General features: G+C 40.6%; 1 protein-coding gene across 1 annotated transcript in view; it reads left to right on the top strand.

Moving 5' to 3' along the window:
* The first annotated feature begins 4,470 nt into the window (after positions 1-4,470).
* The window catches only part of FAM83B (family with sequence similarity 83 member B), a 91,014-nt gene continuing 77,420 nt past the window's right edge, over positions 4,471-18,064 (top strand). The window contains exon 1 of the mRNA XM_014948920.1: positions 4,471-4,914. Coding sequence (XP_014804406.1) covers positions 4,471-4,914 — 444 coding nt within the window. The remainder of the gene's footprint in view (positions 4,915-18,064) is intronic.

Here is an 18,064-nt window from a genome sequence, read left to right as displayed (position 1 = left end):
CGCGAAATGGAGGCACCGGAGGGGAAACGGAGCCGGTAGAAAGGACGGGCCGCCCCCACGGGGCCGGGGGCCCACGCCGCGCTGCCTGGCCGGGGACCACCCCACCCGTGTTTGTGGGTTGTGAGGGGGGGGTGGTGACAGACGGTGAGGTGTCCCCAAGGCTTGAGGCGTGCCCCGAGCACGTGGCGGTGCCATCGGGAAGGGCTGGCGGCCTCCGTTCCGCCCCAAAAAGTTAACTTTCTGGTTTGGTAAAAAAAAAAAAAAAAAGAAGAAAAAAGGAGCAGGAACGCTTGCGGTGGTGGTTTTTTGGGGTTCTTTTTTTCATTGTTTTTTTTTTTCTCACTTGAATTTGAGTGCACTTTGCTGTAATTTGATTTATAGTGGAATAATTGCCTGTCACTGGTTATTGTAGGTAATTAGTGTTTGCTCTTGATACAATTCCTTAATAGAAAGGTTGGTGGAAGGCGGCTGTCGTAAAACGCCTGTTTATTCTGTCAAAAGGCTGGTCACACCAGGCCCTGAAGCGGTGGGGAGGCTCCTCAGCGGAGCCCCGGGTCAGAGGCTCTCAGGTGGATGCCCCAAAAAACCATACCTGGGAGAGGTACGTTCCCCTCGTTTGTACGACACGATGTTCCCCAGGTTGAGATTTCCCTCCACCGACGGTGGCGAGGTTGAAGCTTTCTGCTGAACCTGACCAAGTAATCACATTTCCTTCGGAAAAAAAGTCAGGGCACCCTGAGGAGAGCACGGTGGCCAGGGCTTTGCCAAGGACCGGCTGTACGAGCCTGAGGTTAGAGCTGCTCCCCAGAGTTGCTGAATAGGAAATTTTTCAAATCCTGAGAATATTAGTAAGGCGGGGAAGTTGCTTGTCTTTAGCTCTAGCCCGGAGGACTGTGCTCCTGGAACCGCTGCAGAACATTGCGTCATTTTCTTCAGTGGGCATTTGTCATCTGCTGCTTTTGTGGAAGCTGGGGTTCTCCGTCTCTTTCTGCAAAAAGGCACGTTTACTTTTCTTTCAAAGATTAAGCTCTCTTTCTGCTAATGGTGCTTGAAAGGTCTGAGCATGTTGTGAATAGAAGGACAAGGTGATCACATCGGTGCAGGATTCAGAATTTGTCTTCTTTGCCAAAAGATTCAGTCTTAGCAACTGCGTTGGAGTTCATATTCAATGTGAGCCCATTAATAAAAAAAGTTTTAAGCAATTGACCCCTGTGTCCAAGCAGAGAAGATGACTGATGCGCAGGGGTGGGATTAACAGCCAAGATTATTTCTCAGAGGATGAACAGCAGCTTTCCTTGTGCTAGTAAAATTTGTGACTGTGTACACGAAGTCTGATAAACCTCTGGATGCCTCCAGAGATGGGCCTCATTCTGCAGAACCTTGCTAATAGAATTGTTGACCTGAGGAGAATCTTTGCAGAATCAAGTTGATTGTGCAGAAATCATTATACATGGTTGAAAAAGACACTGAAAAGTTTATTTTAGAATTTTGTCTAAACCTGCCTTTCTATCCAAAACTATATGGGTTTCATAGGTACATTTCCTACAAAACACATTTTTATTTGGGAGTTTTCTTTTGTTTCTTCTCATGAATGTATCAAATACTGATGTCCTTAATTCCAAAAACCAGAATGAGAATTTTTTTCATTTCTCTCATCTATTCTGTGAATTATTTCCATGCTAATAGATTTTACATTTACTTTCTTAAATAAATGTGCTCTGCTCTAAGCTTCTTTTATAAACAGCACTTGTAAATCAAAGATCAACATCAAAGATGTTCACTGTAAAATAACTACTTTTGCTTGGAAGACACTGCACTAGAAGTCTCACCTTTCCAAGATTGCAGTATATTTATACCCTGCTTGCAGGGTATAAATTTCAGGTCTGAGCATAAGTTACTGCATTTGACCTATGCCACAATTCATTCATTCATTGTTTTCAATGAAAATTCAAACAATGTTGCAAAAAACAAATCAAAGAAACCAAACAAAAAACACACATGAGCCAGCACACACATGCAATAATTTTTTGCCTTTCATTTGTTCACAACATTCAATATTTTATGTTGCATAACTTCACATATTAAGTATAGCCCTGTTCCCTTTTATTATTTTCCAAGGAAAGAGTGAGTGAGAAAAAGAAAAAGGGGATTAAGACGAGCTTTTGAAATAAACACTTAAGTCTTTCTCAACTGTACATGTGCAGTCAGTGGCTAAATTCCTGCTTTTGGAGGTATATCCATTCCAAAGTAGTAAGAATTTTAGAACTGTCTTTCATTTGCCTTTGTAAAATCACATTTAGTCTTAAATAAGAGTAATAATAAGACTGACTGTTTTACTACAGTATTTAGAGAGTTTCTTGTCCTGGAAGTGACCAGGACACCTACAAGAGAGGTGTATTAGATTCTCTGTGAAGTCACCTGTGTGAGTGTTCAGACTCTTCAGAACAACTCAGCTGAGTAACTATGCATTCTGTTCTCTCTGTGGTTTTTTATTCTTCATCTAAGATGTCTTGAAAACCTGCTCCAGATGATTGGCTTCCTTGGGACATGGATTTTAGATTATTGTCAGAGTCTGACCTTTGCCTGGTGGGTTGTCCATCGCCTTACCCCACGGGTTGCGTCTGCATCTAGACAAAGTGAAATGGTATCACTCCTGTTTTATAACATTTTATTTCTACCTGTGAGAGCAGTGTAGAATGAAGCTGTGAATGTCTGTCGCAGGAATACATGTAATTCTCCATCGGGGGAGAGCAATCGGATCCCTTTTGCTTGCTGCTTTCCAGTTCACCACAAAGAGCTACTCTGGAAGCAGCCAGAAACACTCCTTTCCCCCAGGCTCGAAAGCAATCCTATCTGGGAACATCTATCCTGCTACTTGGCTGAGAGACAGGATTCAAATGGAATTATTTCATATGACATGCTGATGCCAGCCTCAGATCTGGATTTTTCTTTCTTGGTCTTTTTTCAACTCAGACTTCCCAAGTTCCTCAGAAATCTTGGTTTGATTGAACATTTAATTGAACTTTGGAGTATCAGTGCTGTACAGAGATTTTGATTGTCATTCCTTTTGGTTGATAGAGCTAATTTACGTTTCCTTTCAAGAAGGTTTAAACTGTCCCCAGCAGAGGGTGGAACGTGAATGCACTGTTTGCAAAAATATTTGAAAGTTCTTGATGTGAAGAGAGGATTATGTTTATATGCCAGCAAATGCAATCAGAGCTCTGGACGGCTATTCCTTGATATTATACTGCTACACGATTAATTTGTCTTGTAGGGAAACCCAACATTAACTTTCAAGCTATACTTTGTATATGCCTTTTGTAACTATTCTGCTTTTGTTGGATGCCCTTCCTACTTCTGTCTTTCTCTTCAGCTTCATGCCCTAGTCATGGAAGATGAAACAGTGCTACCGTGTATCATCTTTCTATTTCACATGGCCATGCTCATGCCATTCTCATGAAAATTCCCCTCCTGCTTTTTTGTTTGTTTGTTTGTTTGTTTTTGTGGCTTACCTGCCCGGTGCAGAAATTGGTTGCAGCTTAGGTTTTAGGCGAACGGGTGGAGTTGCTGGAGCCCTATAGGGTTGCACAGCCATGAAAGGAGAAACGTTGGCCATTTGTCCTGTCTCTGTCTTACATCCCAAATTCTCACAGCAGGAACCAACTCTCTCAGCCCTTGTTAAATGAAATAAAAAGATGGTAAGAATGAGTTTATAAATCACCAGCAGTAAGCAACTTATTATTAATGTTTCGGAAAAAAAAAAAAAAAAAAAAAAAAGAAAGGAAAGATTAAAGCAGCCGCTCCTTTTGGCAGAAGGAAAGTGCAGGGTGGAAACTCAACATCAGATTGCTGATTCAGAGTTTGATCCCAGATGTGGGAGGAGAAATCTTTCTGGAGTTCCTCATAACTCACTGAAATGAGGTAGGCTGGTCCTGCTTGGGAGCAACAAATGGATTAGATCAGCATGGGAGAACAGATAGATAAGGAGAAGGACCTAAATGACTGGTTTCAAAGAAGCCAGAGAAAAGGTATGTGTTCCAGAGAAAGATTCATGCATCAAAAAATAGGAAATGTAATTGATTTCTGAAGTGTTTCTGAACACTACTCTGCCAGTTGTTATAAAGACAGCTTGGAAACACAACCTACAGTAGCCTATTGGAACATGTGTTGGGTATGTATTGCTGTTACTGGTACAGAGTTCTGCTGTAGCTTTTATTACAAAAACTTCAACAAATCACTTCATTTCAAATGCATTTAGTTTTGTCTTTTGTAGAAGAGGCTCTTTATCTAGCTCTTTAATAAAAGAAAAACTTAGAGCAATATTACCAGAGAAGTATTTTGAATATCTGTGTGCATGTCATAGATCTCTACAAATATTCTGATTGCTTTCTTATTTTCCTTTCTTTACAGATACATTTCATCAGCTCACGAATGGAAGTTTAAGAGTTGTTATACAAAATATACATGAAGATGGAAACTTCATCTTTGTTGTCATCCTTACATGATGAATGCAGATCAGACAACTATATTGAACCTCATTACAAGGAATGGTATCGAGTAGCTATTGATGCTCTAATTGAAGGAGGTTTAGAAGCCTACAAAGAATTTCTTTCCAAAGAGAGATGCTCAGAGTTCCTAGCGGATGGGGAAATTGATTATATTTTGAACAATGTCCACAAACTTCCCCAAAACACAATTTATTCCTCTAACCATGCCATTGATGACACCTCTTCCTCGGGAACCTACTGGCCCATTGAATCAGATGTGGAAGCTCCAAATCTTGACTTAGGTTGGCCCTACCTGATGCCTGGAATTTCTGGTGGCACGAATATTGATCTGCTTTTTCATCCACCACGAGCACAACCTTACACCATAAAGGAAACTGTTCGGAAGATGATACGAGATGCAAGAAAGGTAAACATGAAAAATATTATTGGGAAAAATATATGGCAATAATAATCTAGTTGGTGTTTTACTACAGGCTTTTTTTTTTTTTTTTTATTCTGTCAGGAAAAGATGCTCTGGCTGCTAGCAATTCAAACAGAAGGGTTTTCCCAGACTAAGATCAGTCCCATGGTATCACATGCACTGATGTTACTAACCTTATTTGCAAGGGATCAGGAATTAATTGGAGGCATCATTGAAGCATAATTACCATTTTACTGTAATGCTGACCAGTCCATCAGAAATTAAGAGATCATAAGCACACCTTTTATTTGACCTCAGTTGAATATCCCTCAAGTGATGCAATTCTATCTAACTTCAGGATATACCCTAAGCTTTCTCTCTTGCGTCAATAGGATCATGCATCAGTTTGGCTTGGTAGCCAGTTGTTAGAAGAAAATAACACCTTGTTGTACATGCGACTTGTGTACCTTGAGTCTCAGGTTTTGTGATTTTGCATTCCACCTATCCTTGCAGAAATTAGTCAGGAAGTATTAAAAAGGGCTCAGAAGAAAAAGAATGAGGTTTAGGCAACAAGGAAATAAGAGTTGAGTTGGGTACCTTTCCTTGATTTCTGAGTAATGAGTAATTTATAAGAAATATGGACACGTCTCCAAAGGTACTTGTTTCCACTTAGGGGCACTTGCATCTTGAGTTTCCTAAGGCTCACACCTTGGTGACAGGGTGCTGTATGTACAAACCATCTGTTGCTTCCCGGTGTCAAGTTAAAAAAAAACCAACACAACAGCAGAAAACCAAAAGATGTCTTAGTATGCAGTTCTGTTTGACCCTGGGCCACATTACCTCTTTAAACATACGTGACAAGGTTTCAGAAGTATTCCTAGCAAGTATGTCATGCTCCCCTTTCTACCCTGGGAAATAAACTGGGTTCTGCTTGGCTCTGTGGGCTTTAAATCAGTAGGATGGGCTATAGCTCAAGTGCATCTGTAAACACTTCAGTGGCTGAAATGTGCATGTAGGTCTGTGCAATAGAAATGGCCTGAAAAGGGCGGGGAAGGGAAGGATGAGGTCATTTTATAATGTCTCTCCTCTATTTAGATAAAGCATATAATTTGTTGCCACAATAGAGTTATCACTAGGCCTTTTATCCTGCCGTTTTGAGTCTAGAATGACTGTATGCTCAAGGGAGAGGAGAATTAATTATTTCTCTCCCTCTTTGTCCCTTTCAGAACGAGATTTGGTGTTTTCTGCTTTTGTTCGTAGTGGAGCTTGGCTGGGGACTTGCCCAAGATACTCTATGGTCTTTCTCAGCTGCAGCTCCTCAGCTACCAATGTATCCACCACAAAAATACAGTAAACTCTATTGCCAAGACTAGTTCAGTTTTGCTACGAGGTCTTGAAATACCATGAAGAAAGGCTGTTTCCCATTAGTTGCTCTGCTTTTTGGATGGCCAAGTGCAATCCATTCCCTTTCCAGCAGCTGTCTTAGCTGGTGGGGCTGCCTTGTAAAACTCCATTCCGAGGAGTATGCCCCCTCTGAATGCAGCTAGGGAGAAAAATTAGGTGTGATTCTTACCCCTCTTTGGAAGAAGGTTGAGTGCATGGTGTATTGACTCTCGGATGTGCTTGCGGCTCTGCCGGTTTACAAAGAGGATGTTATGTGTGTGTCACTGTCAAATCTGACAGCTGAAAGGTTTGTTTAGTTGATCAGCACAACCTCAACGGCAGCAACCATAACGCTTTTGATATGGGTGATACGGGTTGGTAGCTTCAGGAAGCAGCAATTAAATCTAAAAGACATCGTGTTGTTCAGCCTCTTCTGTCTGCAGATGCATAGGGAAGTTTAAAGGATTTCTAAGTAAGGTAAAGTAAGGTATTTAAAACACGCTCACAGCAGGCAAACACTTTGTAAACAGGCTAACCTACTTCTCCTAAGCCACTTACAAAAATGTAGTTATATTAAACAGGGTTCTTTGTTATATAGCAGTGGAGATGTGTAGTCATATGGGAATATTCAAAGGAAATAGGAAAAGGTTACACATGAAAAGCGGGCACCGGTAAAGAATAAACAAGTTCTTCAGCAAATCACATTAAACCAATACAGCTCCAAGCAAAATCTATGGGAATTTGGGCAAACTTCTGTGGGAAAATAGACTGTTGAAGGCCGGCATATTCATACCACGAAACTTTAAGCATCAAAGCTCGGTGCCTGAGTTCTGGCACTGATTTCCCTGGGCTACCCGAACACGCGGTGCAGTAGGAAACCAGCTCCTGCAAGGGCAAGGCAGAGTATGATTCACCCCATGAAGGAACCCGTTCGATATATATTTAAATGTATATACTAGCCCAAAAATTCATGAAGGGCACGGAGCCAGTTGAAACCTAGATTATTTTGAATATTTTGAGATATATAAGGATAAGAGGACATTATTAGTGGACTTACTCTTGACCTCTTTCATGCTTGATGCATCACAGTGTCACTGCTCAAAATGATCATTACATATGTTAATTTTGACCTTAAGAAGGCACGTTGTAAACAACATTAAGCAACTTGCTTGCTGACAGTGATTTTTCCTGACTAAAGAGGAAGATCATTTGTAAGCCTGTGCTACACCAGACTGAAAACAGTGACTATGAAAAAGTGTTGTAAGAAAATCTTGTGACTTATATGTTTCTTAAATCCATAATCTGTATAAAAACTATGCACATCACCTTCATGGTAAGTACAGGCAATATAGTGGTGGAGTTTTTCTTACAGAACATGGTCAATGTGACTGAATCCTAGAAAAATGAGTTAACCATTTGACCCTTTTTAAGGAGATGAATGCTTGTGATGAATGTTTTTTAACCTATGTTAGAGTAAGGGAACTGTGTCATACATAGGATGGCATGACGTTACAGTCTATATTACAGCATTTCTGCGGGCTAGGTGTGCTGTTAGTAGTGATGTTAGCAGAGTGCCTTAGGTCAAACCTAACATATCAACAGAAGGGGTGGACTGTTGGTGTAAGAAGACCTCATCTCCAAATGATAGAGCTTGGCAGCCACCCTCCTCTGTCAACATGACCCGTGTTCGTACAAGGAGGCTGTTTGGCGTCACCGTGTCAGCTGGGGAGACACGAGCCTTTTTTAGATACTGATATAACCACGTGGGGAAAAGCACTGCAAAAATTGGTCTGATAATTTCGTTATTGATGGACGGACTGTTGCAAATGAGCCAGTAGCCTTATTTCTTGTGTGTTTTGGAGGCTTCTACCTTTAATCATTGGCAGGTTTCTGGCTTCTCTGAAGTTTGAGGTGCTCCTACAGCCTGACTCATCTCGACTGGGCTGTCTGAACCACAACTGATAATGTTTAGGAGTTTTTCCTGAGACGATTATTCACCTGGGAAATGGTATCAAGATGTTTACTCAGCTGTGTCAGGTTAATGTGAAACTTCCTTCTCTCACTGTAAAGTAACACGGAGACTTCAATAATGAAGTGGCCTCTCGCTGTATGACTTTTTGTAAGGGTTGTCTCAAAACCATCAGTTGTAGGGCTTGTGTGTGTGTGCAAGAAGCAGCTCGTACTATCTTCTCAGGCATGACTGACAGAGTGAGGCAACAGGGAAAGGACAGGACAGAGCACCAAAGGGTCCTTCTGGCGGTGTGTTTTTCTGTTACTTCATTAACTGGATTCCTCTCTCCACCACCCAGACATTCCTACATAGTTTTAGAGAGAATGCATAGCTCTGAGTCTTTTAGATTGATATCCAAATAAGGATCAGCTCTTCCTGGAGAGAATTCAAACCTGTATTTTAAAGAACCATGTTGTTTAGACAACCCAAGGATTGCTGGTTTGCAGCACAAACCAGAAAACACTGAAAGACTTCCCTGATATACTTTAGGGATTTTCTGATGGAATGTAAGAAGATGCACGCTATTTGATAAATATGCAATACTTTTCACTTGTTTTATTTTATTCAGATAGACTATCAGTCTTAAACCTAGGTTCATAAAATCAGTGACAGTTATGAGATTTTTAAAAATCTTATTTGTTTTTAGATGCTTAAATAGAAATTTAGATGGTTAGTGTGTTATCATTTTGGAAACTCAAAAAAGGCAGTTGTTTTTGCTGAAGTAGTCATGATTGGACTTTTTAATATGAGAAAAGGTTGCAAAACTTGGCCCCTTGGGACAGAATTAAGCTATAATGTAAGTGAAAAAAGTTATTAAGTCTTGCTGGACCAACTGTAGGTAGACCTTTAGTAAGTCAAAAAGGATTTTCTTTGAATTCTCATGAGAAAGAGAAGTTATGTACAAAACCTGATGCCTGTGTTGCCTTCTAGAGTAATGGACCTAGTTAAATAAACAAAAACAGCTGACTCATTTTGTGATCATATAAAAAAGAAAATATTTTTTTCTGATTTGTTTTTTGTTTGTTTGCTGCTTGTTTTGGTTTGTTTCAGGCAAGAGTGAGGGGGTTGGTATTGTAGAAAAAGTGACTATTCACTATGGATCTCATTTGATTGCGTGTATAACACATGAATAATGATCTAGTACTGGCTGCATTCTATTATGAAAGAAAATGAAATTCTTTATATGCCTAGATGAAGAGTGATGTTTTCTATACGGAAACAAACTTGGGTGTGTTGAGCAATCTTTTTATTCTCTCAACAATACTCTGCCAACTATTTTAAATATAATTTGAACACAGACTGGGACAATGGTAGTGCTTGTGGCAATGCTTGTCTTCATAGAATCATAGAATGGTTTGGGTTGGAAGGGACCTTAAAGATCATGGAGTCCCAACCCCCCTGCCCTGGGCAGGGACACCTCCCACCAGACCAGGTTGCTCCAAGCCCCATCCAGCCTGGCCTTGAACCCCTCCAGGGATGGGGCAGCCACAGCTTCTCTGGGCAACTTGTTCCAGTGCCTCACCACCCTCACAGCAAAGAATTTCTTCCTGGTATCTAATCTAAATCTCCTGTTTTCCAATTTAAAACTGATACCCCTCGTCTTTATCACTGAACTCCTGGATAAAAAGTCTCTTCCCATCTTTTCTGTAGGCCTCCTTTAAGTACTTAGCTCATTAATTGCAGCAGCCCAAGCAGATGAGAGAGGGGGATGCATTTTTTTTGTTCATAAAAGCTAGAGCAATCTGCTAAATTCAGGGAGACAGAATACATCAATGCAGTAGTCATCCCACTCAAAAGTTTTCTATATTATCTGTAGAGCGTTTGATAAACAGTGAATATCTTTTTTAAGCTGAGAGTAACACGTAGAAATACTCAATTCCTAGCTGAAGATGCATAGGCAACATTTTCCCTGCCAAAATATTCTACCTCACAAAGGTTTCAGCAGGTGCTTTTGGTTCAGCTGCTCTGCTGAAGGGTGCATCCATCATTCGCTTCCACTCACCTTCCGTTAAAGGACTCCCCTGGTAGTTGAAAACCAGCATGGCAATCATGCGTATGGTTTCCAGGTGAAAAACCGCTTTTAGCTTTCCATAGATTTGTTAGAGAGAGTGAGGTCATGTCCCAGCTTTTCTAATCCCACAAGGCCCATGCCATGTGTTGGAAGAGGACATGGACTTCGCTCTTGGTGCTATTCTTGTGTGACCCGATAGCAATTTTGTGGCATCTGCTCACAACAAGTAACTATTTCAGGTATTTTATGTGCTTGGATTTGCCTTTGGAGCCTACACACTATTTTATTTTCCTGTCCCCTTCTCCCCCTGCCCTCCCACTCCCTCCGTGCCAGGGTAGTCCCAGAGCAGTCACAGCAGCCAATTTATACTGCAGAGGTGGATGCCCTTGGTGGGACACATCTGCAAGCACTTCTATAGTCAGGAAAACCTGGGACTTCTATGAAATGCCTTTCTTATATCCAGTTGCTCTAAACATGAAACCCACAGTTTTTCCTGGTAGCCCTCCCATTAGATGGGAAAGATCCCAAACTGAAAAGCGAGCAGAGGCTGGTGCTGGCCTGGGGGGTGGGAATCTGATAAAATAGCTTTTAATCAGGTGAAAGGTTTGCAAGACTATTTTGACATCTTTGATACTCGTATTTTATATTAAATGACGTAATTAACTAATTTATAGCTATTGCCATTTTTGTCACAGCTGTGCTAATGTGTTACAGAAATACTACACCTCCCTGCTGCATTTAAGAATAGAATGGGGAAAATTAAAGGCCAGATCCTACAGGCAGCTGTATTTCTTTATTAATGTCTGTCTCATTCACAGATATATATAAGAAGCAGGCATGCACATATGCTTTGTAGCAATATTTTTTCATTAAAACCTTTTCTCTCATTGAAATGAATCTGTGCCAGTCAAAAGAAAAGTGCTATTAAAAAGTCATTTACGCTTTTTGCACATTCAGTAGATTAAAATGTTCTTTATCGTATCAAACAATAACTGTGTACTACAATATGCTGAAGCAATTATAGGTCAAAATATGCTATAAATACCAAACCATTGATTTAAAATCATTTTGCCCAGGCAGAATGCTTCTTTCAGGGCCCAGTCCAGTGTATTTGGGTTTCGTACCTCTCCTTTTCTTGTTTTTTTAAAAATACCTGATAATATTGACGTGCTGTTTTTGTTTTTCTGAATTCCTGTCCTCAAGAGATCTGAGTTTTCCTAATTTTTTTCAGCCAGGGAACAGTCTTGCCTGAAGAACTGTGGGTTTAATCACTTCACATTCATATTGCCGTAGGCCATTTCTGATCCCTTGCAGCGTTAGCACAGTTCCAACATATCCAGTGATGCTCTGAGGGATGGGGGGATGCGTTTTGGGTGATTTTAAATTTTAATTTTTAAATCTGTCATGTATCAGAATATGGAAACTAAAATGTTATACTATCTGTGATAGAATTTTAAAGGAGCATAGCTTGGTATACGGATACCTACGATACTGCAGCAATGTTTGTGTCATACTGTATGACAGAAAGTGGAGAACTGCTGACATGGAACAAAACAAAAAGGACAAAAATCGAAGGAGTGCTGCCAGGTCAGAATTTCCCATTGTCCTGTTTGGAATGAACAGGATTGAACGTCACTGAGTTACAGGGATTAGGTTTCCTCCTATATCAGATCTGAGTGCAAGCATCTACTTGTCATTATGACAGGACAGTTTGCTCCGCACGGGGTTATTTTCCCTGAGGAGCACTGCAGGTATCTCAGCGCAGGGGGTAGATAGAGGAGTCAAAGTACACTTTAGTATTTACCCCTCTAAAAGAAGCGCAGACCTTGCCATTGGTACCGCTGCGATTATGCTTTTCCTTTTAGTTTGCTGATAAAGTATAACTGTTTTCTAATAAAGAGCTGCTGTTCTGTGCAATAAAATTTCAAGTTCGCATTTTAAAAATTGCTATCAGCATGCCTGTGAAATAAAAGGCCTTGTGATTATTAGTGTAATTTGCTAAAGTAGTTAATAATTTTGCTTATCTGTTGTAAGCTGTCCAGCTTCTTTGTTTCACCTGAGACCTCAGAGGGCTTTTGCCCTTTAAAATCTTACTGTGATTTACCTTTGGGGGGAAAGAAGCAATGGCCATCACAACAGTAATGGGGTGTACCTGGCGCTGAGCTTGCTGCTTTATAGTAGGAGCTGCAGACATCCATAAAATGACTCACCTTAGTAGAACTGTTCAAAGCTATGACTTGCTTGATCAACAGAGTTAATTTTTCAGTGTACACTCCACTTATCAGTCAGTCAGTTGAATTTACAGTAGTGTTATTTGAATTATAAATATAGAAGTGGAAGCAACTGAACGAGCCATCTCTCCTTTCCTTGCCTTTCTTTGACATCTTTTCCCATACCCCATGTGTTTGTTTGCTGAAGCTGTAAACAACATTATGTTTTACTGCGTGTCTGTGTATCGTATATTTTACTGGTGTCTTAGTCTTCCTGATTGGTGCCAGCCAGTACAGATACACCACTACTGAAGTATGCTGCGTGTCTGTGTATTGTATATTTTACTGGCGTCTTAGTCTTCCTGATTGGTGCCAGCCAGTACAGATATACCACTACTGAAGTACAAACAGTAGATTCAGAATGTATATGCTCTCCTTTATCCTCAGCCATCAAAGAACATGACCAAAGTGTGTGTAGCTTTATAGATGAGAACGCTGAGCCAGAAAAACCTCACATTAATATATATCACAATTCAAAAAGACACACAATTATAAACCAAAAGCCTGAGAGTGGCCAGATAACAAGTTTTTACTTTCTTGTCTCTGTGGGTTTTAATTGATAAAAAATTCTTAGTTGTGCATTTAGTGTTATAGAAACTCTCTATATATAGAAACTCAGAAAACGAATTTCTGAGCAACATCAGTACTTCTCCAAAAAAGTTTGCATTAGTATGTAACTGTAGCTTTGCAGTGCTTACTTTTCAAAAATACTTGTAAAAGCATAAAGTCCTTTCTTATCTTCAGATAAAGAGGGTGTATCTTCGAGACATACACAGGGTGTTCTCTTAGCTTAGCTAAGAGCGGGTTATCTTAACCAGCTCTGTCTCTCCGTCTGGCGTGATTGCACTGCCTGCCCAGAAGATGCACGACACGAGGGAACCAGAACACATTCCTCAAGAACAGGAACTATGGTGACCCCTGCTCTCCCCAGCAAGGAATGTGGGCACGAATCTGCCTTCAGAAAACTTCTGTGGCGCTTCTTTTATCCAGTTTTGTTTTGTTTTTTTTTTTTCTAGCTGTAGCACCAGATCTCCTCAGGCCTTTTCACTCCTGCCAGCCATCCTACAGCAAGAGATGGAGCTGGGCGATAGGATAATATGAGAACTTACGCGCCGTATCTCTTAGAGATGAAAAGAGAACTTTGATATCTGCTTCATCCACTAGCAATCGGGCTTGAACAGTAGCACAAGGCTGCGCGTTCAGGTAGCCAGGTGGGTGTGCCTTCAGTTCAAACGGCAGATATAACGTCTCAGCCTTATTTTCATGCTGTTTCCTGGAGCTGCAGGCACTCCTCTTTGCCGAGCAGGCTGCACTTCAGCTCAATAAACTCCCTTTATGGCTTAAGCACTAGGTAAAGCACTAGACATCACCTTCTAATTCAGGTGAATCCGAGGGGCATCAGCCCACAGAAGGTATACTGTAGTTAAGTGTTTTCCTGCTAGGCTTTTGATGCTCAACAAGCCAGAAATAAAAATGAGCTCAAGAAGAGCAAGTGCCCACTAATTCTCTGTGGGACCTGCGTCGAGAAATGCCCACCAAAGGGACAGCCCTTTTTAAGCCCTGCAGAATTCGCCGCTGGTGAGCTGTGCCTCCAGAACAGAGGTATCAGAGGCAGGGAGCAGCAGTGACAGTGCCAGCCAGCAGATCTGATTTCCCTCCAATGCCAGAGGGACACTGTCTGTCAAAAGCAACCAGGTCTCCATCCGGCATGAGAGAGCACAATAAGATCTGAAGCTATCTATCTGCTGTTCTCATAATGTCCTTGGCACTGCCTAATGGTGGATTAGCTCAGGCACGCGATAATTGCCTGAAAAGTCACTGTCAGGGGGTGTGGGTTTCTCTTAAATAATAAGCAGGTATATGTGGCTGTGCAGTGTCCGTTTGATGGAGATCTGTGACCTGTCTTTGCTGAGGATGGGCCTAAAAATATCGACCTTCAACAGATCCAGCTCTTACACTAGTAGGTACTGATGCGAGTCTATAGAGAGCTGCTTTAAAATGTAATAAAAACTATATTATTTTGCTCAAGGGAAATGCTTTAGAAATGAGAAAACTAAGCATAGAAATGAAACTGTGCATTGTGACTGATTCTTCTATTTTTAAATTTATTTGCTATCACCTTATTTCATGTCTTAGCACTAGATGATCACCAGTAATATTATATTTTGTGATAGATTTTATGACGCACTGTATGATTGCAGTAATATGATTGTCTTATTTTGTTCATGAATTTATTGAATGGCTTATTGAATGACAGTAAGCCACTTGTGCCAGAAATCTCATTAGTCAGATGATTCGATTTCTTATGCATAAGTCACATTTAATGATGGAAGCGCTGTGGTACAGGGTTGCAGTCTCCTGTTACAGGAGATTTCTGTCCTGAGGAAGAGCTTGGTACTTTGACTTGAAGTTCAGAGGAGTTAAAGGGTGTTTTTATAATGAGCTGTTGAGAGCCCAGGAAACTCTTGTGTGTAAACAGGAGAGCCTTGCAAAGCCAGGCCTCTGTGTGCTTTTAGGAAGAATAAAAAGGAAGGAAAAGACGTGCTGCTCTTGGGGCTTAGGAAAGAGGTATGTCAGAGGAGCAGGGATCTCTGCTGGTCCTTTTGGTTGCTGGAAGGCTTCCAGTAGGAAATAATAAGGTTTCTAATAAGAAACCAGTGCAGCAACTAAACACTGTTAGGTCCTTCTGAGGGACCATGACACTCTGGAGCCAGCACCCAGGGTGAAAAGTCTGGCAGCTCTGGGTTGCTTAAATCTTACAGTGTGATGTGGAAGGGGACAGCTTCAGAGGAACACAAATGGGCCAGTGCTCCATTCAACTGGGCGCTGCTCCGTGCTGTCACGTGTAGAGCAGAGGTACCTCCATTGGCATCAAGTGGATGGAAGAAAGGCAGAAAAGTTGTGCATAGTGTCTGTAGCACGAAGGCATTTCTGCTGTCACCCCTGAAGTGACTTAAGAACTGTTTAGATGTGGTGTTGGGGGATATGGTGTAGGGGAGAACTTTGTAGAGTAGGGTAGATGGTTGGACTCGATGATCCCAAGGGTCTCTTCCAACCCAGACGATTCTATGATTCTATGATTCTATGACTGTACTTACAGGAAACCTATACATTTTGGTTGTTGTTCCTCTTCCCTTCTCCTCCCTCTTCACCCCACCGCTTTAGCTCTTCCTCTTGGACTTTCTCTCCTCTCTCCTCTGCCTTTTCTCCTTTCATCGTGCACCTCAGCCAGGGGTGAGTGTTTACTGCCCGCTCTGGGTACTTTCAGCATCTTTCTTGGATGCAGTTCCTGGCATGACACAAGTGTGTGAGCTCCCTCTTAGGTCAATAAAGAGACGTGGATGCTATGGAGGATGCCAGTCAGCACACCTGAAGCAAGTGCTTGCAGTGGGGGACTTTGAGTCTTTTCCCCATCCTCTGTCTCTACCAGTAAGAGGTGATAAAACACAGTCATGATGTTAGAAATACAGCAGCGCTTTCAAATTGCTAGTGAAATCATTCTATTTTATTGGCAGATTTCTCATCTTTATTATCAGTTGTAGATCTAATAGATCAAATATTAGAGGAGATACATTTTCTGAATAGGACTGTCTAATTTGCCCTCTGTTTTATTTTGCAATAAATTGAAGTTTTTGGCAACGAGGATGAAATTTAGAGATAGAGCATTTGTGTATGAGAAATTACAATGGCCTATTCAATTACAAAAATTACTTGCATACACAATTGAATTTCACCTCCTTTTGTCAAACAACATGTCTAATAAAACTTGAAAAGAAATTTTATTGATATTTAGCAAAGCGCAGAGGGAGGAAAAAATAATACTTGTTCAAAGAAGATAGTTTTTTTTCTTCTTGAAACAAAATTAGATCCCTAATCCTGAGAGGATTTAAATACTTTAATGCAGGTGCACAAGAGGTTCCATTAACTTAACATGCATATGTGCTTGCAAGATTGACGCCTAGGGATCTGACCATGTATCATTAAGGATCTGATTTTAAAATATTTAAATAATCTCTTTCTCTTAAATGGTGCCACAGTACACTTGTTGATTGCATTTACTGTGAGCAACTAAAAAAGAGTAACGTGTGTCCCAGTGGACAGCTGTAATTTTTTAAATTATAAATGAAAACTCTGTTGAATAACTGAGTATCTGAAACCAAGCAAAGCATTGAAACAGGTGGAAGGTTTTTCCTTCCCCAGATGCTCTTGCACCACTCAGTTCTCCTGTACTGATCCCAGCGTGTATGTGCAGGCCCAGGTCCCACAGAAGTCTATCCCAAAGGAATGACTGCACACAGGAATGTTGCAGAGGATAGGCTGGCCCCTTAAAAAGAAATTCAAGAGCAAGACACAACATTATTATTTTTTTTTCTCTAACTTTGTATGAAAGGCCTCAACCAAAATGATTTAGTCCTCTGCTAGCAAACCTTAAGAGTTTGTACTGGGAATGGAGGCTTCATTATCTTCTGCCACATTGCACGTGCTTACTGAGCTCATACACAGGGCAAGGAAAATTCCGTGGAGAAGTTTCTCAATTCGTACTCTTAAGGCTTTTGAAATGATTGCAAAATATCTATTAAAAGCACACGTGCGCTTTTTTCATGCATGCTGGCATGCAAGCAAGCAAAATGAAAGAAAAAACAGTAATAAGTGAACATCTGGGATTTAGTTTATATGGTAGAACTGTCCAAGATAGTTTATGGATTTTTTTTTTTTAAATGCTGCATAAATTAAATGAAAACCACCTTGAGAAATAGTTTTATTTACAATTATGACACTATACAGAGTGTCGTAGCTGATACAAAATTGTGTGTGTGCACAGATAGACATACTTATTTTGAATTTTGTTTGTGGCGTTTCAGAAAATCCTAGGGATTAGAATTTCATAATCTGCTACATTCTATGGAGAGACATTGCTTATACCATCTAAGGAGGTGACTTGCTACAGTTAAATATACAAAATAGTCCCTCTTGAGATATAAAGTAAAAGAAGAAAGCATTTCAGTTTAATATGTTACTCTCTAGTTTATAACCCAGCTGTCTAACAAAAATTCTGAAATATGTAATGCTAGTATTTAAATGCAAGCATAGGAAGTTACCAAGCTGAGCACTGGATCTGAAATCAGCATTAGAAGATGATCTTTGACAGACTTTTTTCCATAGAATGTAATTTGTTTGAAAAGAACACAAAAACCTAGATATTTAAAGATTTTGGGGTATTTTCAGCAAAATACATTGACTGAAACGTTCTAGCAGTATCAGTTGTGGAAACCAAAAGTCGTGGCAATTTCAACTACAGAAATCTCCCTGGATTGTTTTAAAGAATTAACACCAGCGTTGTTGGCTGAATTTCAGTTCACCCTGATGTTCACATGGAGTTTCTAGTTTTAAAAACCCAAGTGGAACTTACTCAAAGCTGCTTGTTTTCATATAGTTTGTACAGGGATCCATGCTATAATGCATGCAAAAAGAAATGGACGT

This window comes from Calidris pugnax, unplaced genomic scaffold (assembly GCF_001431845.1).
Source record: "Calidris pugnax isolate Ruff unplaced genomic scaffold, ASM143184v1 scaffold141, whole genome shotgun sequence".
In the NCBI taxonomy this organism is placed as follows: domain Eukaryota; kingdom Metazoa; phylum Chordata; class Aves; order Charadriiformes; family Scolopacidae; genus Calidris; species Calidris pugnax.
The sequence above is the reverse complement of the archived record's forward strand: the minus strand, read 5'-3'. Positions and strand labels throughout refer to the sequence as shown.